Source organism: Furipterus horrens, unplaced genomic scaffold, assembly GCF_987537825.1.
Source record: "Furipterus horrens unplaced genomic scaffold, mFurHor1.1.pri manual_scaffold_5, whole genome shotgun sequence".
Lineage (NCBI taxonomy): Eukaryota > Metazoa > Chordata > Mammalia > Chiroptera > Furipteridae > Furipterus > Furipterus horrens.
The window spans coordinates 38281044-38302864 of record NW_028327175.1 but is presented as its reverse complement, the minus strand read 5'-3'; the positions used below and the strand labels follow the sequence as shown (position 1 = coordinate 38302864).

At 36.8% G+C, this 21821-nt stretch overlaps 1 protein-coding gene and 1 non-coding gene across 2 annotated transcripts in view; both read right to left on the bottom strand.

Annotated features, from left to right (window-relative positions):
• IPO11 (importin 11) overlaps positions 1 to 20953 on the bottom strand; it is a 199437-nt gene extending 178484 nt beyond the window's left edge. Inside the window, exons 1-4 of the mRNA XM_090276309.1 lie at positions 20891 to 20953; positions 18689 to 18738; positions 7391 to 7534; positions 1698 to 1798 (exon numbers count right to left, since the gene is read on the bottom strand). Coding sequence (XP_090132435.1) covers positions 1698 to 1798; positions 7391 to 7528 — 239 coding nt within the window. The 5' untranslated portion in view covers positions 7529 to 7534; positions 18689 to 18738; positions 20891 to 20953. The remainder of the gene's footprint in view (positions 1 to 1697; positions 1799 to 7390; positions 7535 to 18688; positions 18739 to 20890) is intronic.
• On the bottom strand, positions 1494 to 1596 carry LOC150008418 (U6 spliceosomal RNA). The gene has a single exon (XR_016511484.1). It is a non-coding gene; the product is annotated as a U6 spliceosomal RNA (small nuclear RNA).
• Positions 20954 to 21821: the final 868 nt, after the last annotated feature.

Genomic DNA, 21821 nt, shown 5'->3' with positions numbered 1-21821 from the left:
CGTGAAGAGCTGAGGGGTTTAAGAAGTACAAATAGGTAGTTACAGAACAGCCATGGCAAATGTGTAAAGTATAGTATAGGAAATGGAGCAGCCAAATAACTTATATGCATGACCCATGGACATGAACATGAACAATGCTGAGGGGATTTGCCTGAGGAAGTGGGGGGTGCTGGGTGGAGGGGAGCAAAGGGGAGAAAATCAGGACAGCTGTAATAGCATAATTAATAAAATATAATTTAAATAAATAAAAATACAAACAAGCAGATTTTAAGCATCAATTTGAATACCAGTTTATGATTACTAATCTTTGTTCCCTTGCTCCCTTTCTCAGTATATTCTTAACATCCTTTCCTCCTAAGTACATTCATCTCCTTTCCAGTCTGTAATTCAAAATATACTTAAAAAGATAACTTGTGATTTCACTTCCTAATACCATAGAATAATGCTATTAATTTCTTAAAGTAATTCCAGTTTCTGACTCTTTATGTGAAAGTAAAATCTGAAATATTTAATCCTAATTTACTCTTCTTCTTTATCATTATAAATGACTATTTATATTTATTATAACCATATTCTTCATACAGGCTAGTAAAAAATCAATTTTGGGCCCTGACGGGATAGCTCAGTTGGTTGGAGCATTATCCCAATAAGCCAAGGTCGTAGGTAACACCTGAAATATAACTGGACATAGCAGCAGAAAAGTTTGTGCTGCAGCACTGTTTCCAATAACTCAATAGTACATAGTTTCTCATTAGTAAATACTCTCTCTCAATATTATGAATTTATTTTAAAATAAAAGAGATGGGTTAGCTTTATACTACAGAATGTTAAGTACAGCCTTAAACTATTCTAGTTGCTTCCAATATTATTCAAGAGCATATTTTATATGCACTTTGAAGTACTCAGACAAGTTTTTTATTTGTTTGTTTTTTAAGCGCCTATGAATAGAAGAGCTATGTGGCCATCTACTGGAGAGGAAAGACTATGTTACTCCTTCAGCAAGATTCGTTTTTCTATCAAATAAATTCCAGGGTCATGTCTGCATTGCCTTTCCGTCAATTATGTAACATGTAATTAATTATCAAGAGAAATATGTTCACTTAACTACCTATAAAGCAGTTACAACTGAATCTGATGAGATTATAAATGTACATTATCCCATTCCCACCACAAAGGAAATTATGCAGAAGACACTGGAATTAACACCCAGCTGGCTCAGAAAAGACCTCAGATTTCCTTCTCAATTATTTTTTTCCAAATCCTAACATCAGACTTCTTTAAAAAAAAAACCTTTTCAACATGACTCATTCAACTCAGCCTTTGTTTTATGCCCATAAAATTAGAAATCCTCAAAAGCAAGGCAACAAGAAATCCACATACCACTCCTCCCTAGAATTAAAAAAAAAAAAAAAAAAAATATCATGGAATAAAACAATAATATGGATGTTGAAAGAACACTTTTCTTCTTTAATAAGTAATATACTTTTTTTCTTTTAAATGTCAAACACTTCACAAATTTGCATGTCATCCTAGCACAGGAACCATGCTAATCTTCTCTACCTTGTTCTAATTTTAGTGTATGTCTTACATAAACACAATTTTATTCTTTTACATAAAGAATGAAGATTAACAGGTACATTCTAATACTTCCCTGAATTTGGAAAGGAGTTTGGGAGGGAGAGAGTCATGAAACTTACTGAGGTGCTACACGTCTCCAGTAACGATCAATTCCATTTTTAAAATACAGCACAGCAAGCCACCTTACATTTATATCCAGAGTGTGATTTGTGAAAATATTCTGTAAATAAGAAACATAGTATTAGAATAAACATAAAAGTTAAAAGTATAGTTAATATACCCACAACAAAATGCGAATAAATTTTTTAATTAAATGTTTCATTTAAATTATAACATCATATTATTATCTTCTAAATACCTATAGCTCTACAATTCATGTAGGAAGTATGCCCATTCAGTAGAATGTTAATTTTTTAAATTGAGTAATGGATAGGTGAATATTCATTTATTATTCTAGTTTTAAGTATGTTTGAAAATTTTCCTAATAAAAGTAAAACAAAATAAACCTTATTATATATCACAACCTACAAACAAAAAAAACTAAACATCATCTAAATAAATAAAAATACACCCATCACAGCATACATTCAAAGATTCGAAAGATTCAAAGCTCTTAGGTTATTAATACATACTATTAAATGAATTACTTCAAAGTATTCTCATTAAAACAAGTATGCTTACCATTAAGTTTGATAGCAGAACAGTTTTAAGTTATATAATGCAGAGGTGATGTGAATAATTTCAACTCAAAATTAATCATTACTCAAAATATTTACTCACTGTGTTAATACAGGTAATCCTCATTTTGCACAGTAATGGCAGACCATAAAAATGACTTTGTAGACTAAACCATGGAACATAATCTTAATAATCTGGGAGAAAATTACAATTGTTCTATGATCTTCCAGTTTTTAATCAAGAATTTTATTAAAATTATCAAAAATGTATAACTGATAGTTATATATTAAAAAAGAGTAGTAAAACTAAGATTTACACTTAATTTAAAACATCACAGGACTTCTGATCAAGATGGTGAGGTAGGTAAAGGCCCTCAGTTCTCAAATCCTCAAACATTAAAATTACAACTAAATTACAGAACAAACATTATTCAGAACTGCCTAAAATCTTGCTGAATGGAAGTCCTACAACTAGGGACTTAAAGAAGAAGTCACAATGAGACTGGTAGGAGGAGCAGAGACGTGGAAAAGGCTGGTCCCACATCCACATGTGGTGGTTTAAAATCGGAAGGGATATCTCAGCTGTGGATGTCTCCCCTAAGGAGCAAGGGGTCCCAGCCCAGGGTTCCAGTGGCAGGAAGACAAGTCCCCATAACTTCTGGCTATTAAAAACCAGTGGGGATTGTGTCTGAAGGAGACAAGAGCTACTAGATACCCGGAAGTTCTTCTGAGCCTACATACAGACTTACTTAGAGTCACTCTCTCGGAGCTCCAGTACTGGGGCAGAAGCTTCAATTGTCTGGCATCAGGACAAGAGCTGGGGTGGGAGTAGCTTTCTGCCAGACAAAAGTACTGGTAGAGGCCATTGTTCCCTTTCTAAGGCCCACCCCACTCACACACACAGAGCCGGCAGGCAGGCACCATATCTGAGTCTCCTACACTATTTGCCCTTTCCTGGTGATTCCCTCAGACCCCACCTCAGCCATCTTGTGGGCCAACCCAAGCTATTTCCAGTGGCTTTTCCATACAAATGGCCTCTCTTGCCTCATGCTTCAGACTTTCCTAAAATCTCTCAAACAAGCAGCATCTGACCTTTGCGTATCCTGTAGATTTGCTAAGTGGCGCCAGACCCAGCACTAGCAGCAGTCAGTCCTGGTTCAGTTTGGCATCCCCTGGGCACCTCTAAGCTCAGTGCAAGTAGCAACCATCTTCAGATTGCTCTACAGCTCGTGCCTGGTGGTGGCAGCCAGGGCACAGGCAGTGGCGAACCTTGTACCTTCCATGAGGCCCCACAGCCAGGGCACCCACTGGGAAGCTTCAGACTACACCAGATTGCAATCCTACCACCTCTAAAAGTAAGACAGTCAAGGGAGGACTAGGTGAGCACCAAAGCTCCACTGAAGCAAGTCCTGCGCCAAAGGATCAACTCCTATACAGCCATTACTCCACTATAGTCACAGCAGAACCTAGAAGCCAATCAGCCTGGGGTGGTGGGTGGCGGGGGAGGGGTAATCCCTCCCAGTGATGCCAACAATCAAGGCTTAACTATTAAAAGGACAGTGCACCCAGCCCACAAACAGATGCACCTGAAGCACCCAGGTAAGGAGACTGGGAGGTTACCCCACTGGGCCCTGTAGGACATCTACAACACAAGGCCACTCTACCAAGTCCAGAAGACACAGCAGCTCTACCTAACACATAGAAACAAACACAGGGAAAAAGACTAATTGCAGAGACAAAGAAACATGTCCCATATGAAAAAAAAGGAGAAATCTCCAGACAAAGAACTGAATAAAGTAAAGGCATGCAAGCAAACTACCAGATACATGTTTCAAATGAAAAAACAGAACAAAACTCCAGGAAAAAACTAAACAAAATGGAGGAAAGCAATCTATTGGATGCAGAGTTCAAAACACTGGTTATAAGGATGCTCGAACCTAGAGGAAGAGTATATGAACTTAGAACTTCAACAGCATCAGAAAGGACATGGAAACTATAAAAAAGAATCAGTCAGAAATGACGGGTACATTAACTAAAATGAAAAATAATTTATGAAAAAGAAAAAAATAATAATTTACAGGGACTAAACAACAGAATAGATGAAGCCAGAATTAAACCAATGATTTGGAATATAAGGAAGCAAAAAAGCACCCAATCAGACCAGCAAAAAGAAAAAAAGACTCCCAAAAAATGAAGACCGTGAAAGGAGCCTCTAAGACAACTTCAAGTATACCAACATTCACATCAAGGGGGTGCTGGAAGGAGAAGAGAGAAGGAAATTGAAAAACCTACCTGAAAAAATAATAACAGAAAACTTCCCGAACTTTGTGAAGGAAATAGATATACAAGTATAGGAAGTGCAGAGAGTCACAAACAAGATGGACCAAAAGAAGCCCACACCAAGGACCATCACACTTAAAATGCAAAAGGTTCAAGACAAAGACAGAATCTTAAATGTAGCAAGAGAAAAGCAGTTAGTGACCTACAAGCAAGCTCCCATAAGACTGTCAGCTGATTTGTCAACAGTAACTTTGCAGGCCAGAAGGGAATGGCAAGAAATATTCAAAGTATGAAAAGCAAGAACCGACAACCAAGATTACTCTACTAAGCAAAGCTATCATTTAGAACCGAAGGACATATAAAGAGCTTCCCAGACAAGACAAAGCTAAAGAAGTTCATCACTACCAAAAGAGTATTACATGAACTGTTAAAGGGTCTTCTTTAAGGAAAAGAAAAGTTCAAAAATATGAACAATAAAATGGCAATAAATACAAAAAATTAAAATTAAAAATATTTTTAAATCACAAACATTGAAAATTCAAGTATTTTATTTCTTCATTAAAGAAAAACTTATTTAGAACCCTAGCTGGGTGGCTCAGTTAATTGGAGTATCATCCCATACACTAAAAGGCTGTGGATTCAATCCCCAGTTGGGGCATGTACCAGAGGCAACTAATCAATGTTCCTCTCTCACATTGATGTTTCTCTTTCTCTTTTTCTCTCTCCCCACCTCCCCTTTTCCCTTTCCCTCAAGTCAATAAAACATATGTTCGAGTGAGGATTAAAAAAGAAACTTATTTAGAATCGTGGGTGCATAAAACAAATGTAAAAATATGTTAATGACTATGTTAACTGACAAATTGCACTGTACCCCAGATCAAAAACAACTCAAATCCCCAGAACTGACCTCTTAAACACAACCTTTTGTGAGAAAAACCTAGACAAAAATAATAAAGTGGAAGTATGTTTACTATAGAAAAATATTATATGTTAAGTACTTAAAAACAGGTATGTACACCATAATGCCAATTTTAGAAACATGTACACACACAAAAAAAGATTACAAAGATAATTGTGTAATGCCATTTATTCCTTAATACCCATGACATGAGTCAGAGTCCCTCAGTTTGGATCTCCTCTACAAGAGAATAAATGGACTTCTCTCACATTAATCATATTCAATTTTAATACATTATATGTCTACCTTCCACCCCAAATCAAGTCATGTCTTATACTTGAACTCTAGCAGAGTTTGGCATGGCAGAATCTTCTTAAATATCCATTAAGCAAATGAGTGAATGAATGGAAGTAATGTGGGAATACTGTGAAAATTGGTGGATCTCCACCTGTCTCAGCTACACTTAAGAGAACCAAGAAATGTCAAGCTGCAAGTGGCAATCTACGTAGAAATATTCCACACATATTCTGAATAGTACTGGAACACAAGCCTAAAATTAGGTATAGAAATTCAAGAATCCCTAAACTAGAATGAATAACTAGGGCCAAGATAGACTAAATGTGCCAAGACAGTAAGTACAAGGAAAAAGGAAAAGCTCAGTCACTTTTAATCGATTATAATCTATTCCAACTAAAAGAAATTTTACTATGCCTCTAAGAAGAAAAGTATAGCTAGTAAAAATAAAAACAAAAGACTTAGGTATTTAATATTAATAATTCATATATTATGCAAAAAGTCAACAGTTAAGTAAGACCTACTGGTATTTTTAAGGTGCAGAAGTAACTAAAATAAGAAATCCCAGAAATGTTTTATATTTTGGCATGAAAAAACAAAAGGCTAATTATAGAGCACATTCATTTAAATAAACATATGAAGAATAAAAATACCCAAGATTTTCTAAAGATTTATACTGTGTCCAAGATTTACAAACATGATGCTGGGCCTATCTAAGTAAGATATTTTCTTTAGCATCTTTAACAATCAATGTTTTTTACCTTTCTGTTGGCCAAACAGCCAACTTTCATGTTACCTTCAGATAATCAAGTATGACTCTTGACATTTAATTACCTCTACAGTCATGACCAGTATCTTAAATTTAACAAACTCAAACAGTTTAGCCGTAAGTTCAAAATATGTATATCAATTACTATAATTTTCTATTTACAAGATAGGGTAAACAGTTTTGCTCTAAATTTGTCACCCAGTCACAAATATTGGTTCAACTTTTTATCTACTGGTAGCCTCACTGCCCTTACCAGAAACTAAATTTCAAACACTAATTAGTACTCTCTAATTTTCAGAAGAAAAGAATAAGGAAGGCACTCAACACAAAAAGACATGCTTTCATTCTGGCATTGAGAAAACAATATTGATTAACTAACCAAAGACTTGAAACCTCCCAAAAAGGTTTAGTTAAGACATATATTGTTAATTAAATTACTACACTATTTCTCTTAAATCCAGGAAAAGTACAAACATGTTGAGAAAATAAAAATGTTAAGTTTGGAGAAAAAGAAAAAAGTTTCAAAGTGAAACACATTGGGGGAAACCTGAACAACTCTAACAACATAAATTAATTGGGGCAAAGATGAAGACAACACATAGAAGTATACTATCTACAGTCTTGAGGGCAGCATTTACAGGCTAAAATAGAAAACCGGCAGTGTAACCTTCTAAGCAGATACTACCAATACCCTGCTTGGGTATACTCACCCAACAATAAACATCTCTTAAATGTCCTCCAAGTGCCACGCCTCGAATTAGTAAATGGCAGTGCGATGGCAGCCAAACATTTGGATCAGTTTCACTAAGTAAACCACCAACACAAGTAGGTTTTTAAAACAATAGAATAGTGTCTCATTTTATTAAAAATAATAACTATTTTTAAGCAACTTACCAGCAACACTGAATAAAAACCTGGCTGTGTTTCCCACTGTTTCAACTGCTCCTCAGCTGGCTTTAACACAGCAGTATCCTGACTGGTGGCCTGAGTTAAGACTTGAAGAACAACAGTGCTGGCACTATTGAGATCCATGGAAACCTGGCGATGATAAATTAACAGACTTGAATGTACATTACACATACAAAATGTCAGTAATGTGAATGGAGAAAAAGCTTCAATGTTCTGAATTACTCCTATACTTCAATCATTCACCTACTCCTTCATGCTTCTGCTGGATTTCTTCTTTTCTATGTACCACCCACACACTTACTTAAAATTCCCATGGTTCAAATTCAAGCCAAATAAAATAAAAATAAAACCCAAGTTTTAAAATAATAGCCTTTATCTGAGCATATATTATGTCAAGCATTAATATTAAGGTTCTATTAATTTTTTTTGTTTTTCTATTACAGTTGTCCCATTTTTTCCCCCATTGCTCCCCCCAACCCAGCCCGCCCCTTCTTCCACAGTGAATCCCCACCTCATTGTATATGTCCATGGGTTACTTATACTAGTTCCTTTAAGGCTCTACTAATTTATTGATTCCTAGTAATAATTCTATGTGATAGGTGTAGAAGAGTAAAGAATGAGAGACTTTACCTTGCCAAGACCATAATCTATTAAGTGGCAATATTGGACTTAAATGCCAAAGCCACACTAGTTTTAATCAGTATCTAATATTACCTCACCTGAGTGACAGCACTGATATCTAACGCATCTCTGTAGTCCTAGGGGCTCAACAAGATACATGATATATGCTTAATAAATATTTGCTGAATAAAGGTGACCAATTTTGAACAATAAAGTACTTCACACTGAACCACATAGAAGTTAATCAGCTGATTTATTTCATTAAGTTGCTGAGAGTCTGCTGTGTACCAACCACTGTTCTAGAATATAGCAAAGAACAAAGCAGCGTCCCTGACTTCATGCAGCTTACTTTCAGTGGGAAGTGGTGATATGAAGAAAAGAAGGTAATGTGTTAAAGAATGACAGCAACTGAATTTGTTACTTTAGATTGGGTGTCCAGAAAAAGCTTCTTCGAAGTGACACAAGAGACATGAGTCACAAGAGATGCCCAGCCATGCAGAGCTCCAGATACATGAAACAACTGAAAACAAAGCCTTAAGATTAGAAATAAAGTTAAGAAGGACAGTATGACACTTAATGATAGAAGGGGAAAAGAGAACAAGATGAGGTTGGAGAAGCAGGCAGGAACGTTCACGGACAACCTTGTATGGGAAAATAAAGTGTCTTGACTTCAAAAGATATACCAAAAAAAAAAAAAAAATTGGAAGTTAGAAAGACTACATGAATATACTAATATGACTATATAATAATAATAGTGAAATGCTCTACCAGAACTCATCCCCACCCCACAAAAAGAAAGAAAAAAGCCATGTTGCTAAAAAGAAAGAACAAAGCCTTGTCCCTGTTTTGAGCTACTTGAAAACTAAAATCACTGAGTACTGCCGATCCCCAGAGCAATTTTCACCTAGAGCAAAGATTGTGCAGAACCCTCAACATAAACGTACTCCATCACTTTTCATGTTTCCCTAAACCTTATGCCCCACTCACCTTCACCATTTACCTGTTCTAGTGGAAGCCCCTGGAGTTCCATCCCTACCTGCTCCACCCAGGTTCCCCCCAGAAGTATATGCCCTGTCCTCGCCTCCCCTTGTTTTTGATCCTTGATCCCAAGACCAACCAGTGTGGAAGAAAGGGCTCCGTTCACATACTGGAGAACCAATATTGTGCCAAGCACTGAGGTAATGGTTCGGATGGTAAGCATCAGAAAGGGTCTCTTTCTCTACACAAATCTTGGGGGATTATGAGGTGGGAAGCAGTAAGAAATATTATTATCAAAACAAACTGTAAAAAATAAGTTTTGAAAATAAGAATTGGAACTCAGAGTATGTTTTCTCCTGTAACTAGACTTTCTAGGCTTATTTCTGGAAGATACTTCCCCAATTCTGGAAAAAAAAACAAACCCAAGTCCAAAGATATACAGATATGCCTGTAGTTGAGAACTTACTAATTTTCATTAAAAGAAACAGACATGGGAAAACTTGGCACTTCTGCCTGCCACCAATGGACAGACATAAATTGGTTAGATCATCATCACATAGACCGAAAGTTCATGGGTTTGATTCCCGGCCAGGGCTCATATCCAGATTGGAGGTTCAATCTCCAGTCAGGGCATGTAGAAGAGGCAAGTGATCAGTTTCACAAACCGATGTCTTTCTCTCTTTCTCTCTCCCTCTCTTTCTCTCTTTTGCTCTTTCTCTCTCTCTCCCTCTCTCCCTTTCTCCTTCTCTCTCTAAAAGCAATGGAAAAATATCCCAGTGGTGCGGATTAAAAAATAAATAAAAATAAAAATAAATAAAGTCCACTGATTTTCAACAAGGGTATGAAGGCAATTCAATGAATAAAGCATAATCTTTTCAACAAATGGTGCTGAAAACCTGGATATCCAAATGCAAGAGTAGCTGTACCACTTCCTTACACCATCCACAAAAATAACTCCAAACATTAAGAGGTAACACTACAAAACTCTTAGAAGAAAATCTAGGAGTAAATCTTCATGACTTCATACCCACTGGCAAGGCTATAATAAAAAACACATATAATAAAAGATATTGAGTAGAATGTGAAAAAATCGGAGCCCTAATGCATTGCTGGTGGGAATGTAAAATGGTGGAGCTGCATTGGAAAAATCTGTCAGTTTCTCAAAATATTAAACATACAGTTACTATACGACCCAAAAATTCTACCTCTAGGTATATACTTAAGAGAAATTAAGACATATGAATACACAAAAACTTGTACATGAATTTTCACAGCAGTATTATTTATTATTGCCAGAAGTGAAAACAACTCAAATGTCTATCATATCATCTGATGAATGGGTAAATAAAATGTGGTATTTCCAGATAATGAAATATTATTTAGTAAATAAAATCTTTTTTCATATACCCCACAGCATAAATGAACTTTGAATCATTATGCTAAGTGAAAAGACAGTCACAAAAGATGACATTTAATATTATTCCCTATTCATGAAATGTCAAAAATAAACAAATTTATAAAAACAGAAAGTAGGTACATGGTTGCCTAAGGCTGGGGGAGTCAGAGAAACGCTGAATGACTACTGACGGAAATATGATTTCTTTGGGGGCTATGAAAATGTTCTAAAATTGTTTGTGGCGATGGTTGCACAATTCTGTGGATATACTAAAAACCATTGAATTGTATAATTCCAGTAAGTGATTTGTATGATCTGTATATCTTAAAACCGTTATTCTTTCAAGTGCTTTGACTACATAAATGCCAGTCAGCAAGAGACAAGGAAAAGTGACTGAGGAAATGAAAAACATTTGGGCAGATTATCAACAACAATAAATGGTGTTAATTCAGAAGAAGGAAGAGCATTTGTTCAAGAAATTAAAGCAAAATTAAAGACAAAGACTTTGGATATCAGTCAAGGTCCCAAAGATGCCAGTACCATTCAAATCCATACTATACAGTTTGGATTCATTTCAGTTTCTCAACATAGGTCATTTGGCAGTTTAGACAGGAAAATTATTCTCTGATTATGTGTTATAGGTCATTTAACATCCTTGCGTGTTTTATGTAAATAGCACTTCCTAAGGATTGTTTTGACTAAAGATAATTCCATCTATCTCTAAATAGCCTAAGAAGAAAAGATAAGCAGGAAACATATCATTTTATAAAGAGTAGTTGTGTTTAGGTAGCCCCCAGCAGTTATAAGGATTCTTACAGTCTCCATATTTTCCATGTTAAAAAAAAAAACATTTTTCAAAAGGCCAAGAATTTTCACTTAAACCTGTTCTAAATTTCCATGGGAAAATTTACTTCATTTCTCTCCCCTACTCCTAAAACCTCTCAACTTCTCAAGACCTTAAAATCATCCCGTATTTCTCTTGTCAAGCACATACAAAGAAATCATGGCAATGTATTAAATACAGCACATTTAAGTAGATAACGTGGTCACTAATTGCACTTTCATCATAAAAGTTCAGGAGAGAAAACTTCCGACTTTGGTCTTCTGTAACAAGAGTTGATAATAAGCAAGTTCTGCCACATTACCTAGATTCATGCCCCCAATCCACCCAAAAAAACAATCTTCCTCACTCAAGGGACTCTAGGTCTTGTAACCAAACATCAGTTTTAACACAGTCATCTCTAAGAAACACTTAATATTCTTACTATTTGGTGTTCATAAGAACAATACTTTAAAATATTTAACAGAAAAATAAAACTAACCAAAAAGTTCTGTTTTATTGATTCCTTTAAGCTTCATATAGTATATACATTTCCATCACATAAAAGGAAAACAATTTTGTTAGCAATATACTGTCTGTAATATCATTTTTTTGTTTTAGTTATATATATATATGCACATTAATTTGTATTTGTTTCAGATGTAAAACATAGTTTAATTTCATTTCTAAGTCAGTTTCCACACCAACTTGTTTCTTTACCAGATACCGCACTACTATACAGATCTATCCATTCCTAAGAATGTAAAAATAAATTTGAGTAATCTGCAGTGCCACCTGATGGTAAGAAGTAAATGCTACACCTGCAAAGGGTATATTCCAAGTGTCCTTTTACCTTCCGGGACAGAGAAAGAGGACAACAGAATTCTCAGTGACCACTTGGCCAGGACAGTCATCTAGAAATACAGCACGACTTTTCAGGGTCCAAGAAGTTAGGTAAATAACTACTAAAAAAAGAGATCCAGAGGGAAAGAAATGAATGGGAGCCTAAAGAATAATGTAATACAAAAGATGGGATTCAAAACATGGAAGTGAAAACCTCATGGTAAGGCAAAACATGACAAGCAAAACACTTCCTTATATCACTGCCTCTACATTTGTAGTTAAATACTGAATCTTTAAAAATACTCTCTATAAAAAGACAACGTGGGATGAAGACCTGAATGTGTTTTGAGCTATCCACAAAGTAATTATGACAGACTTTAAGAAAATGCAGTAACAGAAGCAATGTCTTAGAGCACAAAGGAGACTGAGAAACTGGAACAAGAACAAGGCAGAGTAAAATGAGGAAAAGAATGACATCACCTGATGAGAAAAGAACTGCAGTGTTCCATGTTTAAAAAAAGGACAAATATGGCCAAATACAAGCCAATGAGAAAGCGAGATTAATAAATTAAAAGCTCCAATTTTCCTCAGGGGAAGAACAGGAGTAGGCAAATAAAAACTTGGAAAGTAGCCTTTTAGTGAAATATACAAGCAATATAGTATTTACCACCTGTTACTGGAGCATTTCCTACCGAGGGATTAGAGGAAGGTGTCGTTTTTTTTTTCAATGATAGTTAAGATCCTGTAAGTCAACCCATGATCTACAGACCAAATCTACAAAAAGAATAGGCGGCAGAAAACATATTACTGGAGAATTATGAACAGAAAATAATACAAAATTGCTAAAGTGCCTGAGGTCAAAAGCAAACTAGAGAAAGATGATGTGTCCAAGACAAAAAAAAAAAAAAAAAAGAAGTTTCTGTGAAGACCAGGGAAGAGATCAAAGATAAAACAGAAAAGTTATTGTATTAGAAAAGTTTAAAGAAAGAAACATTTTATTATTTTGAGAAACTACATTCTTAAAGCAGCTTGACAAAAAAAAAAAAAAAAAGTTAAAACCTGAATCTCAACGAGCTTCAAGATAGTGCTACCAGCAGTAGTTATAGGGGAGGTGGGTGGAGGTAAAATGAAAAAAGCGACAGAGAAAGACAAATACATAATATCACTAATATGTGGAATCTAACAAACATAACTGAAACAAACTTACAGATACAGAAAAAAAAGTGATGGAGGCAAAAGCGGGGTGTTGGGAAGCAGGGTGAAATAAGATGATGAGATTAAGAAGTACTAATTTATTAGCTACAAAATAGGCATGGGGATATAAGGTAAAGCATAGGGGATATGGTTAACAATACTGTAATAACTACCTATGGTGCCAGGTGGGCACCTGAATTATTGGAGGGAACAATTTGTAAACTATATAAATGTCTATCCACTGTGCTGTACAGTACACCAGAAACAAATAATGTTGAATGAAAATGGTAACCAAAACATAAATTTTTATAAAAAGCAAATAAAAATGCGTATGTTCTGAAGCCGTAGCCAAGTAGCTCATTTGGCTAGAGAATCGTCCTAATCGCCAAGGTTGTGGGTTTCATCCCCAGTCAGGGCACATACAAGAACCAGCCAATGAGTGTATAAATAAGTGGAACAACAAATCGATTTCTTTCACTCTCTCTCTCTCTCTCTCTCCCCCCCTTTCCTTCTCCTTCTCTCTCTTCCCCTTCCTCTTCTTTCCTCTCTCTAAAAATAAATTTAAAAAATTTTTTAAATGCGTATGTTCTTTAATTAGGTCCACTGCTAGAAACTTATTCTACAGATGCACTCTTACCAATATATAAAAATGTAAGCAAAAAGATGTATATTGTAGCACTGTTTGAAGAGCAAAAAGTATATATAAATAGAACTTAAATATCCACAGGTTAAATAAAATGGTAGAAATAACAAAAATAATAAGATTGACAATGATAAGTAGGGATTCATTTGGCAACTGTCTACTTTTGTGCCTGTTTTTAAAATGGCAGCTAATAGACCACGATACAGAAATCACTCAAGTTGCTGTTCACATTTGACATCACCTCCTCTGGAAATCTGTTAACTGCACCAGAAAGTAAAGCCCTCCTTCCTCCACCCTACTGCTCTACATAGTACATACTTTTACTATTATGTGCATCTATTTCCTTATTTACTTGCATCTCAGCTACAGAATCATGAGCTCCTTAAAGGCAAGAATTTTTGCGGGCACATAGTACAGTGTCAGGGATATAGCAAATGCTCGGTAAATGTTTGAAGAACTAAACAGAACAATGATGTCATTGTGATTTCTAAAAGTGAAAAGCTGGCTTTTAAAAAAGGTGAAACAGAAAGAGGTCAAAGAAACAAAAATCATTCTGGAAGAAAAGGAATTATATCACAGTAAAGAAAAAAATTCAAAGCATACAATAAACAGTATGCTGAACGGCAGGGAAGAAAGGAAGGGAGAGAGGGAGGCAGGGAGGGAGGGAGGGATGGAAAAATACACATCTGTATAAAAACTACTGAAGAACAGAAATTAGGCTTACTGGTTTTAAAATTCCTTCTCTGATATAAAACAAATAAACAGGAAGGAACGCCTGATTTTAAGCCAGATACTATTCTTTAAATCAGAGTAATAGTATAGCCTAAATTTAAGACTATAATCAATCAGATTTATGTTTAATCAAAACCTTTTGCCAAGTGTTAGGGGATGATCAGTCCTGTCCAAATATACACATCTTTGATTGGTAGTTTCCAATTACTGGCCCAGGACATCACTGTCTATAACTCTGTCTTAGAAGAATCTCATTGTTTTGAGAGGTCAGCCTCAAGAGTCACTGCATTTATAAAAATTAACTCATTAAAATACATATAGGCTGTATGCCCAGTAATGTCCCCACAATTAGGAATTATTCTACATTAAAATGTTTTGAGCCCTGGCTGGTGTGGCCCAGTGGATTGAGCACCAGCCTGAAAACCAAATGGTCGCTGGTTCGATTCCCAGTCAGGGCACATGCCTGGGTTGCGGGCCAGGTCTCCAACCAGGTCCCCAACTTCTCTCCCTCCCTTCCCCTCTCTCTAAAAATAATAAATGAAAAAATAAAATCTTTAAAAAAAAAGTTTTGAATCATTATTTTTTCTATCACCATGGAGTTATCTATTACTGTCCTCTAAACAGTGAAGTATATCTAAGTTAAGCATTTTGTTTTACTGACCAAGAAACTATGTCCCAGAGTGGCTAAGGAGATCAACTGTGACTTCTCTAAGGTCACAGGAACATTAGTGACATTTCTGGAACATAGAATTTAAGGCTCCTATCCCAACTCAATTGGCTACAACATTTTTCTTTTTGACCACAGTGCTGTCTTACTGATACCTCAAGTGAAATTAACTTTTGGGGGGGGGGTGTTGTTGTTGTTTTGTTTTTTTTAGCTTTAGACCTAAGAACCAAAATACAACATCAAGACTATAGCTTATCATCCTGATAAATTATACTACTGTATATCAAAATCAAAGGCAAAATGGAGTCAATGAAAACACCATACACGAAGTTAACAAGGTGAATATAAGGAGAAAAAAAATTAAATGATTAAAACAAAGGACTATTATACAGAATATACAAGAAACCCACATGAACTAAAAAATATAAGAAATACAAAAGAAAACTGGACAAAGGCTGTAGACGATTCACAGATGGGAAAAGCCAAATGGTTAATAAATACCAGAAGAGATGCTACCTCACTGGTTATCAGGAATTTTTTAAAAATTGAGATATTTAATTATCTGATTGGCAAAAATTACAAAGTCCAAATATATTCAGTGCTGGTAAGAATGTATAGAAATAGAAACCCTAATGCATTGCTGCTAGGAGCATACATTGGTACAACCACTTTGAAAAACAATCTTGTCACTGCTAATGAGATTAAGTGTGTGTGTGTGTGCGCGCGCGCACATGCGCGCGCACATTTGTGTACTATGACCAGGTTATATTCTATGACCCAGCAGTTCCACACTTGGTGCTAAAACCATAGAAACTCCTGCATAGTTGTACAAAGAGAGAGGATAAGGCTATTCATCTACAGTGCAATAGATACACAAAATGCACCTTGTCCTTCCTTTGTGTTTGTTCCCTCTAGCTGGAAAGCTCTTGCCTCCAGCTATCTGCAGGTCCTGCTCTTCTAACTTCAATCCCATCTCTGCTCAAGTTGTCAATTAATCAAGTAAGTCTCCCTTGAATGCCCAACTTAGATATCCTTCCTAATTTTTATAAATAACATATTTACAGTAACTATTTGACATGTTTATTGTCCAGACTCCCCTGATTAGAATTTAAGGTCCAGAGACCAAGGACTTTGATTTGTTCAAAGGTGTATCACTAGAATCTAGAATAGTAACTGGCACATATGAAGAGTGATGAATAAATACTTGTTAAATAATTAATTCAACCCTGGTCGGTGTAGCTCAGTTGGTTGAAGCATTGTCCCATAGACTGAAAGGTCCCAGGGTTCGATCCCCAGTTGGGCAGGCAACTAGTTGATGTTTCTCTCTCACATCAATATTTCTCTCTGTCTCCTTCCCCTCCCACTCTCTCCCTCTCTGAGTAAATAAATGAAGTAAAGAAGTAATTAATTAATTAAGTCAATGACTAAATCTCAATCTCTGCTTCCAGTTGTGTAAAGGCACAAAATAAAAAACCCAAGTCTCTGACTTTTCAAACTCACTTCATCTAACCTCCAAGGTATGTAACACCATTTTTTCAACTCTGGTAATTTAACAATGAAACAGCTTTTACTGGCCAGGCACTACTCTGAGAGATAAATAAGAGTCTTTGCATTTAAGTCCAGAAAGGAAAAAAAGACAACCATTACAATATAGTATAAACACTAGAATAAGCTGTTATGGAAGAATGTAAAAGGCCTAACTCCCCATATGGAGGTTGGGGAAGGCTCCCAGGAAGGGAAGAATAGGGTAGTGTTTATGCTGAGTAGGAGTTATCCAGAGGAGTACAATACAGGTAATTTGTCAGACAGGTGTACATTCTAGAAAACATACAACATATAACTATCTCAACTTAAAAAAGCATCCTAAAACTTTTGAAGAATTGTAAATAGTTCAGCATGACAGAAAAATTTGAGGCAGAAAATAGCAGAAGGTGAAAGCAAGAGCAAGCAAGGCCAAGAATCATTAACGTTCTTATTTCTTAAGCTTGGTGGTTTGGATTTTAACCTGAAACTCTGCATAAATGAACTGCAGAACTATGCAATCTGCCTACAGAAAAAGGAACGGTAAAGTGGGATGGTATATATTCTTTGAAGCAAGCAAATTATTTAGAAGGTTTACACAAACATCCAGATAATAATGATAATCTGAACCAAGGTAGTAACCACAGAGAAAAGGTTAATGAAAGAGGTACAACAAGATTTGATAATTAGATAGTTAAGCAGGGGAAGGGTAGCATATAGAGTAATAAGAGGGAAGAATGAAGATTCTGGGCATCTCCAAATGAGTAGTGCACACAAGGATCATAGGAAAAAGGAAGAATAGCACCTTCAGAAAGGATAAAAAATAATTTTGACATGAGGTTAAGATATCTTAAGAAAACAACCATGTGTCAGAGTTGAAGAGCAATATGTGCTAAAGAGACAGATATTTGAGAGTCATCAAAATAGAGACAGCGGTTGAAGTCATCAGAGGTGAGACCATTCAAGGGGAGTGGGGAGAGGCAGGATATAGTACCCCAAGTGAAACAAATATCTCAATGGTCGGAGAAAACAGAAAAATAAACCAAGACATAGGAAGGAAATAAGGAAACTATAGTGTGGCGGAAACATAAGAGCACTTCAGAGGACAGCTAGTCAAGTCAAATTATTAAAAAGATTCTAGTACATTTCAATACAAAGAGATCAACGGACCATCACCCCCATTAAATTCAGTGACTTCCAGACTTCGATATATCAGGGGAAAAACGTAATAAGAAGGTGGAGAAAAAGAAATTAACAACTTTCAAGAAACTTAAGAAAATAATTATAGATGAAACTATAGATGAATCTCGAGTGAGGAGAGTGTATTTAAGATGTGTGTGTTTAAATCCTGATAAGTTAGTGCCAGTCCAAGGTAAAAAGGGGATTAACCAAGTGTTATGGACTGAATTGTGTTCCCTCAAAATTCATGTGTTGGAGCCATCACCTCAGTATCCTTAGTATTAGAGGTAAAATTTTTGAAGAAGTGATTAAGTTAAAAATGAGGCCATCATCCAACAGGTATTGTAACTAAAAAAAAAAAAAAAAGAGGTTCTAGTGCACAAAGCTGTGGCAATGTAAAGAAGAAGAAAGAGGGTGGTCATCTGTCAATCAAGGAGAAAAGCTACAAAGGAAACCAATCCCACTGGAACCTCATCTTAGACTTCCAGCTGCCCAAACTCTAAGAAAATAAATTTCTATTGTTTAAGTCACCCAATCTGAAGCATTTCATTATGGCAGCCCTAACAGATTAATACACGGAGGAAACATTGTCACTGAGGAGGAAAATAATCAGAGCACAATTAGAGATGGACAGAAAGAGGCAGACATGTTTTCAGATGAAAGAAGACAAAAAGCCATGAAATTCTCACCAGTCTTTTATTTCCTCTGTGAAGCAGAAAGCAACTTTACCCAGGAAAGCCTAAGGAGGAAAGGAGATGGTGGGTTAATAACCACCATGGGGGTAACAGGAGCAAAAAAAAATAATCACCATGGGAAACAGAAGTAGTTATTAAAGACACACAGGTTTATTGGACTGCCTGTCTATTACTCAATAAATGTTTGTTGTTGAATGAATACCTCACTCTCATTTATGAATGCTTTAGTTCAGTTTCAATAATCTGGCAGTCATCAGCAAACGAAAAGCACTGAAATGAGTCAGACGCTGGGTTTTAAATCTAGATATGTGTGACCTTATGGAAGTCACTTATTCTTGCTGAGCCTTAGTTTCTTCAACCAGATATATCAAGCTCCACAATCAGCATAAGATCACATCAAATTAAAATAAGTGATGCTAATTTTTATGCATGACCTCAGTCTTCTTTACCAACAAAAGTAGTGTGTCTCAAGCTTTAAGGTGCATTCCTATCATGCAGAAAGCCTGGTGAAGTGCAGATTCTGATTCAGTAGCTCTGTACACCACACTTTGAGTAGTAGGAGTTTAGAACATTGATCCAGCTCAAGCTCTACAGAGCTTAATAAGCATGTCTTGCCATTCCTGAGACACTCTGATATTAACCAACAATCCCCATTTGGTGCAGACAGAAAAAAAAAAGAATGATTAATATTACCAGAAATAACACGAAATTAGGAGAAGCCCAAGACTAAATACAAATACACACACATATATATCCATACAACACAAAGGTTAAAATCTAATCAAACATATTATTTTCCAAATGATGAATATTTTTATTTCTGGAAAAACATATATTTATCTCTGGAAAAATCTTTAGTGTCTCAGCCTACAAGTAATCGTTTGCATCCTGGTTTAATCTGAATGTAAACACATTCACAGTGTCACATAATCTAAAGATTTCTATATCAATTACCAAATAATCTTCACACATTTGTTTAGAACCTCTAATCATATTTACCATAACTAAATTCGTTTTTTGGTTGACAATTCTCTTCTGCTGTGGGAAGTCTAACTAGGACAGAGCAGTCCAGCTGCCCTAGAGCTAAAACATATTGCTACAAAGCACTGCTATAACTGAACTGTTTCTACTATTCCCTGTGCTAGGTTACAGGAGGAAATATTCCACAATCCTATCACAACCAATAGGGAGAGATTTTCATTGTAATTGCATATAAATCTTACTCAGTGAAGAAAGATGTAAGAAAAGGTGTCATGAAATGGATGGCTTATATTGTAGAGTCAATCTGTCCTTAACTTGAAGCCTCTGTACTAAATAGAGAAGTATGAAATGACAAGAAAATGAAGGAGTTAACTCCCTGTCCAATGGGGGGGGGGTGGAAATCTATGACTGTAAAATGCTCTTTCTCATACCCTTCTGAAAAATAACCAAATTTCAAGGACACTACGGCACTACAACGGAGGTCCTTTAAACTGGGGTGGGGAGGAAGTATGTCAATAGCAATCTCGACACCAGTAGACAATTTACCTGTCCTGGCTATTTAGTCACTTTGAAATAATAATTCCCTCAATCACCATGTCACAAAAATAAAATAAAGAAAAATGACAAATGCAGTGGGCCTCAAATTCTTTTTGCTGAATCACAAATACCCCCAAATATAAAGCTGCAGAAGTCGATGGGCTTGAGCCTCGGCGGTCATACCCCAGCAAGGTCCTCTCTGAAAATCTGTAGGTTCCTACACTTGTTCATTAAAGGCTAGCGGGTGTTTAATGTTTCATTAAAGCTTGCACTGTATTGCTATTAGCAGCAGTGTCGTGTGTGCAACAACAATATAGTGGTTTTATATTAAAGACGACCACGGTCTCTATCCCGCAAGGGCAAATGCACCACCCTGGCCCTCAACCGCAGCCACAATGAGCACCCTACGATCTCATCTTGGCACCCAGTGCCTGCCTTCCTGCACCCCCACTCCTCCATGACCATACTTTCTGCTCCGGGCTGACTGAGACAGCCCCGAGCTCCCACGGCTTCCTAGGGTTACGCAGAGAACCAAGTCCGCAGGCCCTCGTCGCGCCACTGCTATCCCTCATCTTCCTGTAGCCCCACGTTCCTTTCTGGCCTCATAGGTCTCGGCTGCTCAACGCACTCCTTTCTTCCACCCTCCTGACCTCTGGGCCTCTCAGGCCGGGGCCTCACCACTTGGCTCAGTCCGAGTAGCCCGGCTCTCCAGCTTCCACTGTCCAACACGAAGCGGCGTCGGTTGGTCCCGCGCCCCACGCTTGCAAGTCCACGCGCCGCCGCCCACTGATGCCGAAAGCGGCTTCTAGGAACGCGCCATGTTCTGAGTCGCAGCTCTAAACGATGCGGACGCTAGAATATCGCGTCACAGACATCCACAGCTCGTGGAATAGGCAAAGAGAGGCGGCGATTGGACAACGAAGGGAAGAGCTGGGGAGGGGCTTTCCCTTCGAAACGAAAGGCGCCGGACCGCGAAATGAGCAGTTTGCGCTTGCGCGGTATGGAGAGCCCGGAGCCTGGACTCAGCGGGATCTGTAACCATAGAAACCATCGGTCAGGGTTTCCTCGCTCCCGGAAAAATCAGTTGTCTCCTGAATTGATTGAAGCTTAAATCAGAACCATTTTCCCTTCCCTATTCTAGATATTAACTACTAAACTGCATTGTTTTACGGGTCCGTCTCTGCAGAGAGGAGTTATTAAAATAATCCTAGTCTCACAAATATTTATTTTTTAATGTCCTAAACTTGATGTGCACTCTACTCCCGAATGACAGAAAGGGTGGAAAAATTAAAAAGGAAGTCCAGTTCTCCCTGCTTCTGCTGCTATCTAGCTTAGGGACCTAAGTTTTCTTAATTTTAGAATGAAGTGGTGAGGAAATAGGTGAGTGTTCATAAAGTAGATAACATTTATTAAGCATTTAATATGTGCCAGATACAGTCCTAAGATCTTTATATGAATCGTATTTTAGTCCTCAAATCAACCCTATGAGGTGATTTTTATTATGCCCATTTTACATATGAACCTAAGCTCAGAGATGTCAAGTAACCTACCTAAGGTCACACAGCTAGTAAGTGGCTGTGTTAAGATTCGAACCGGACAATCATAAGTC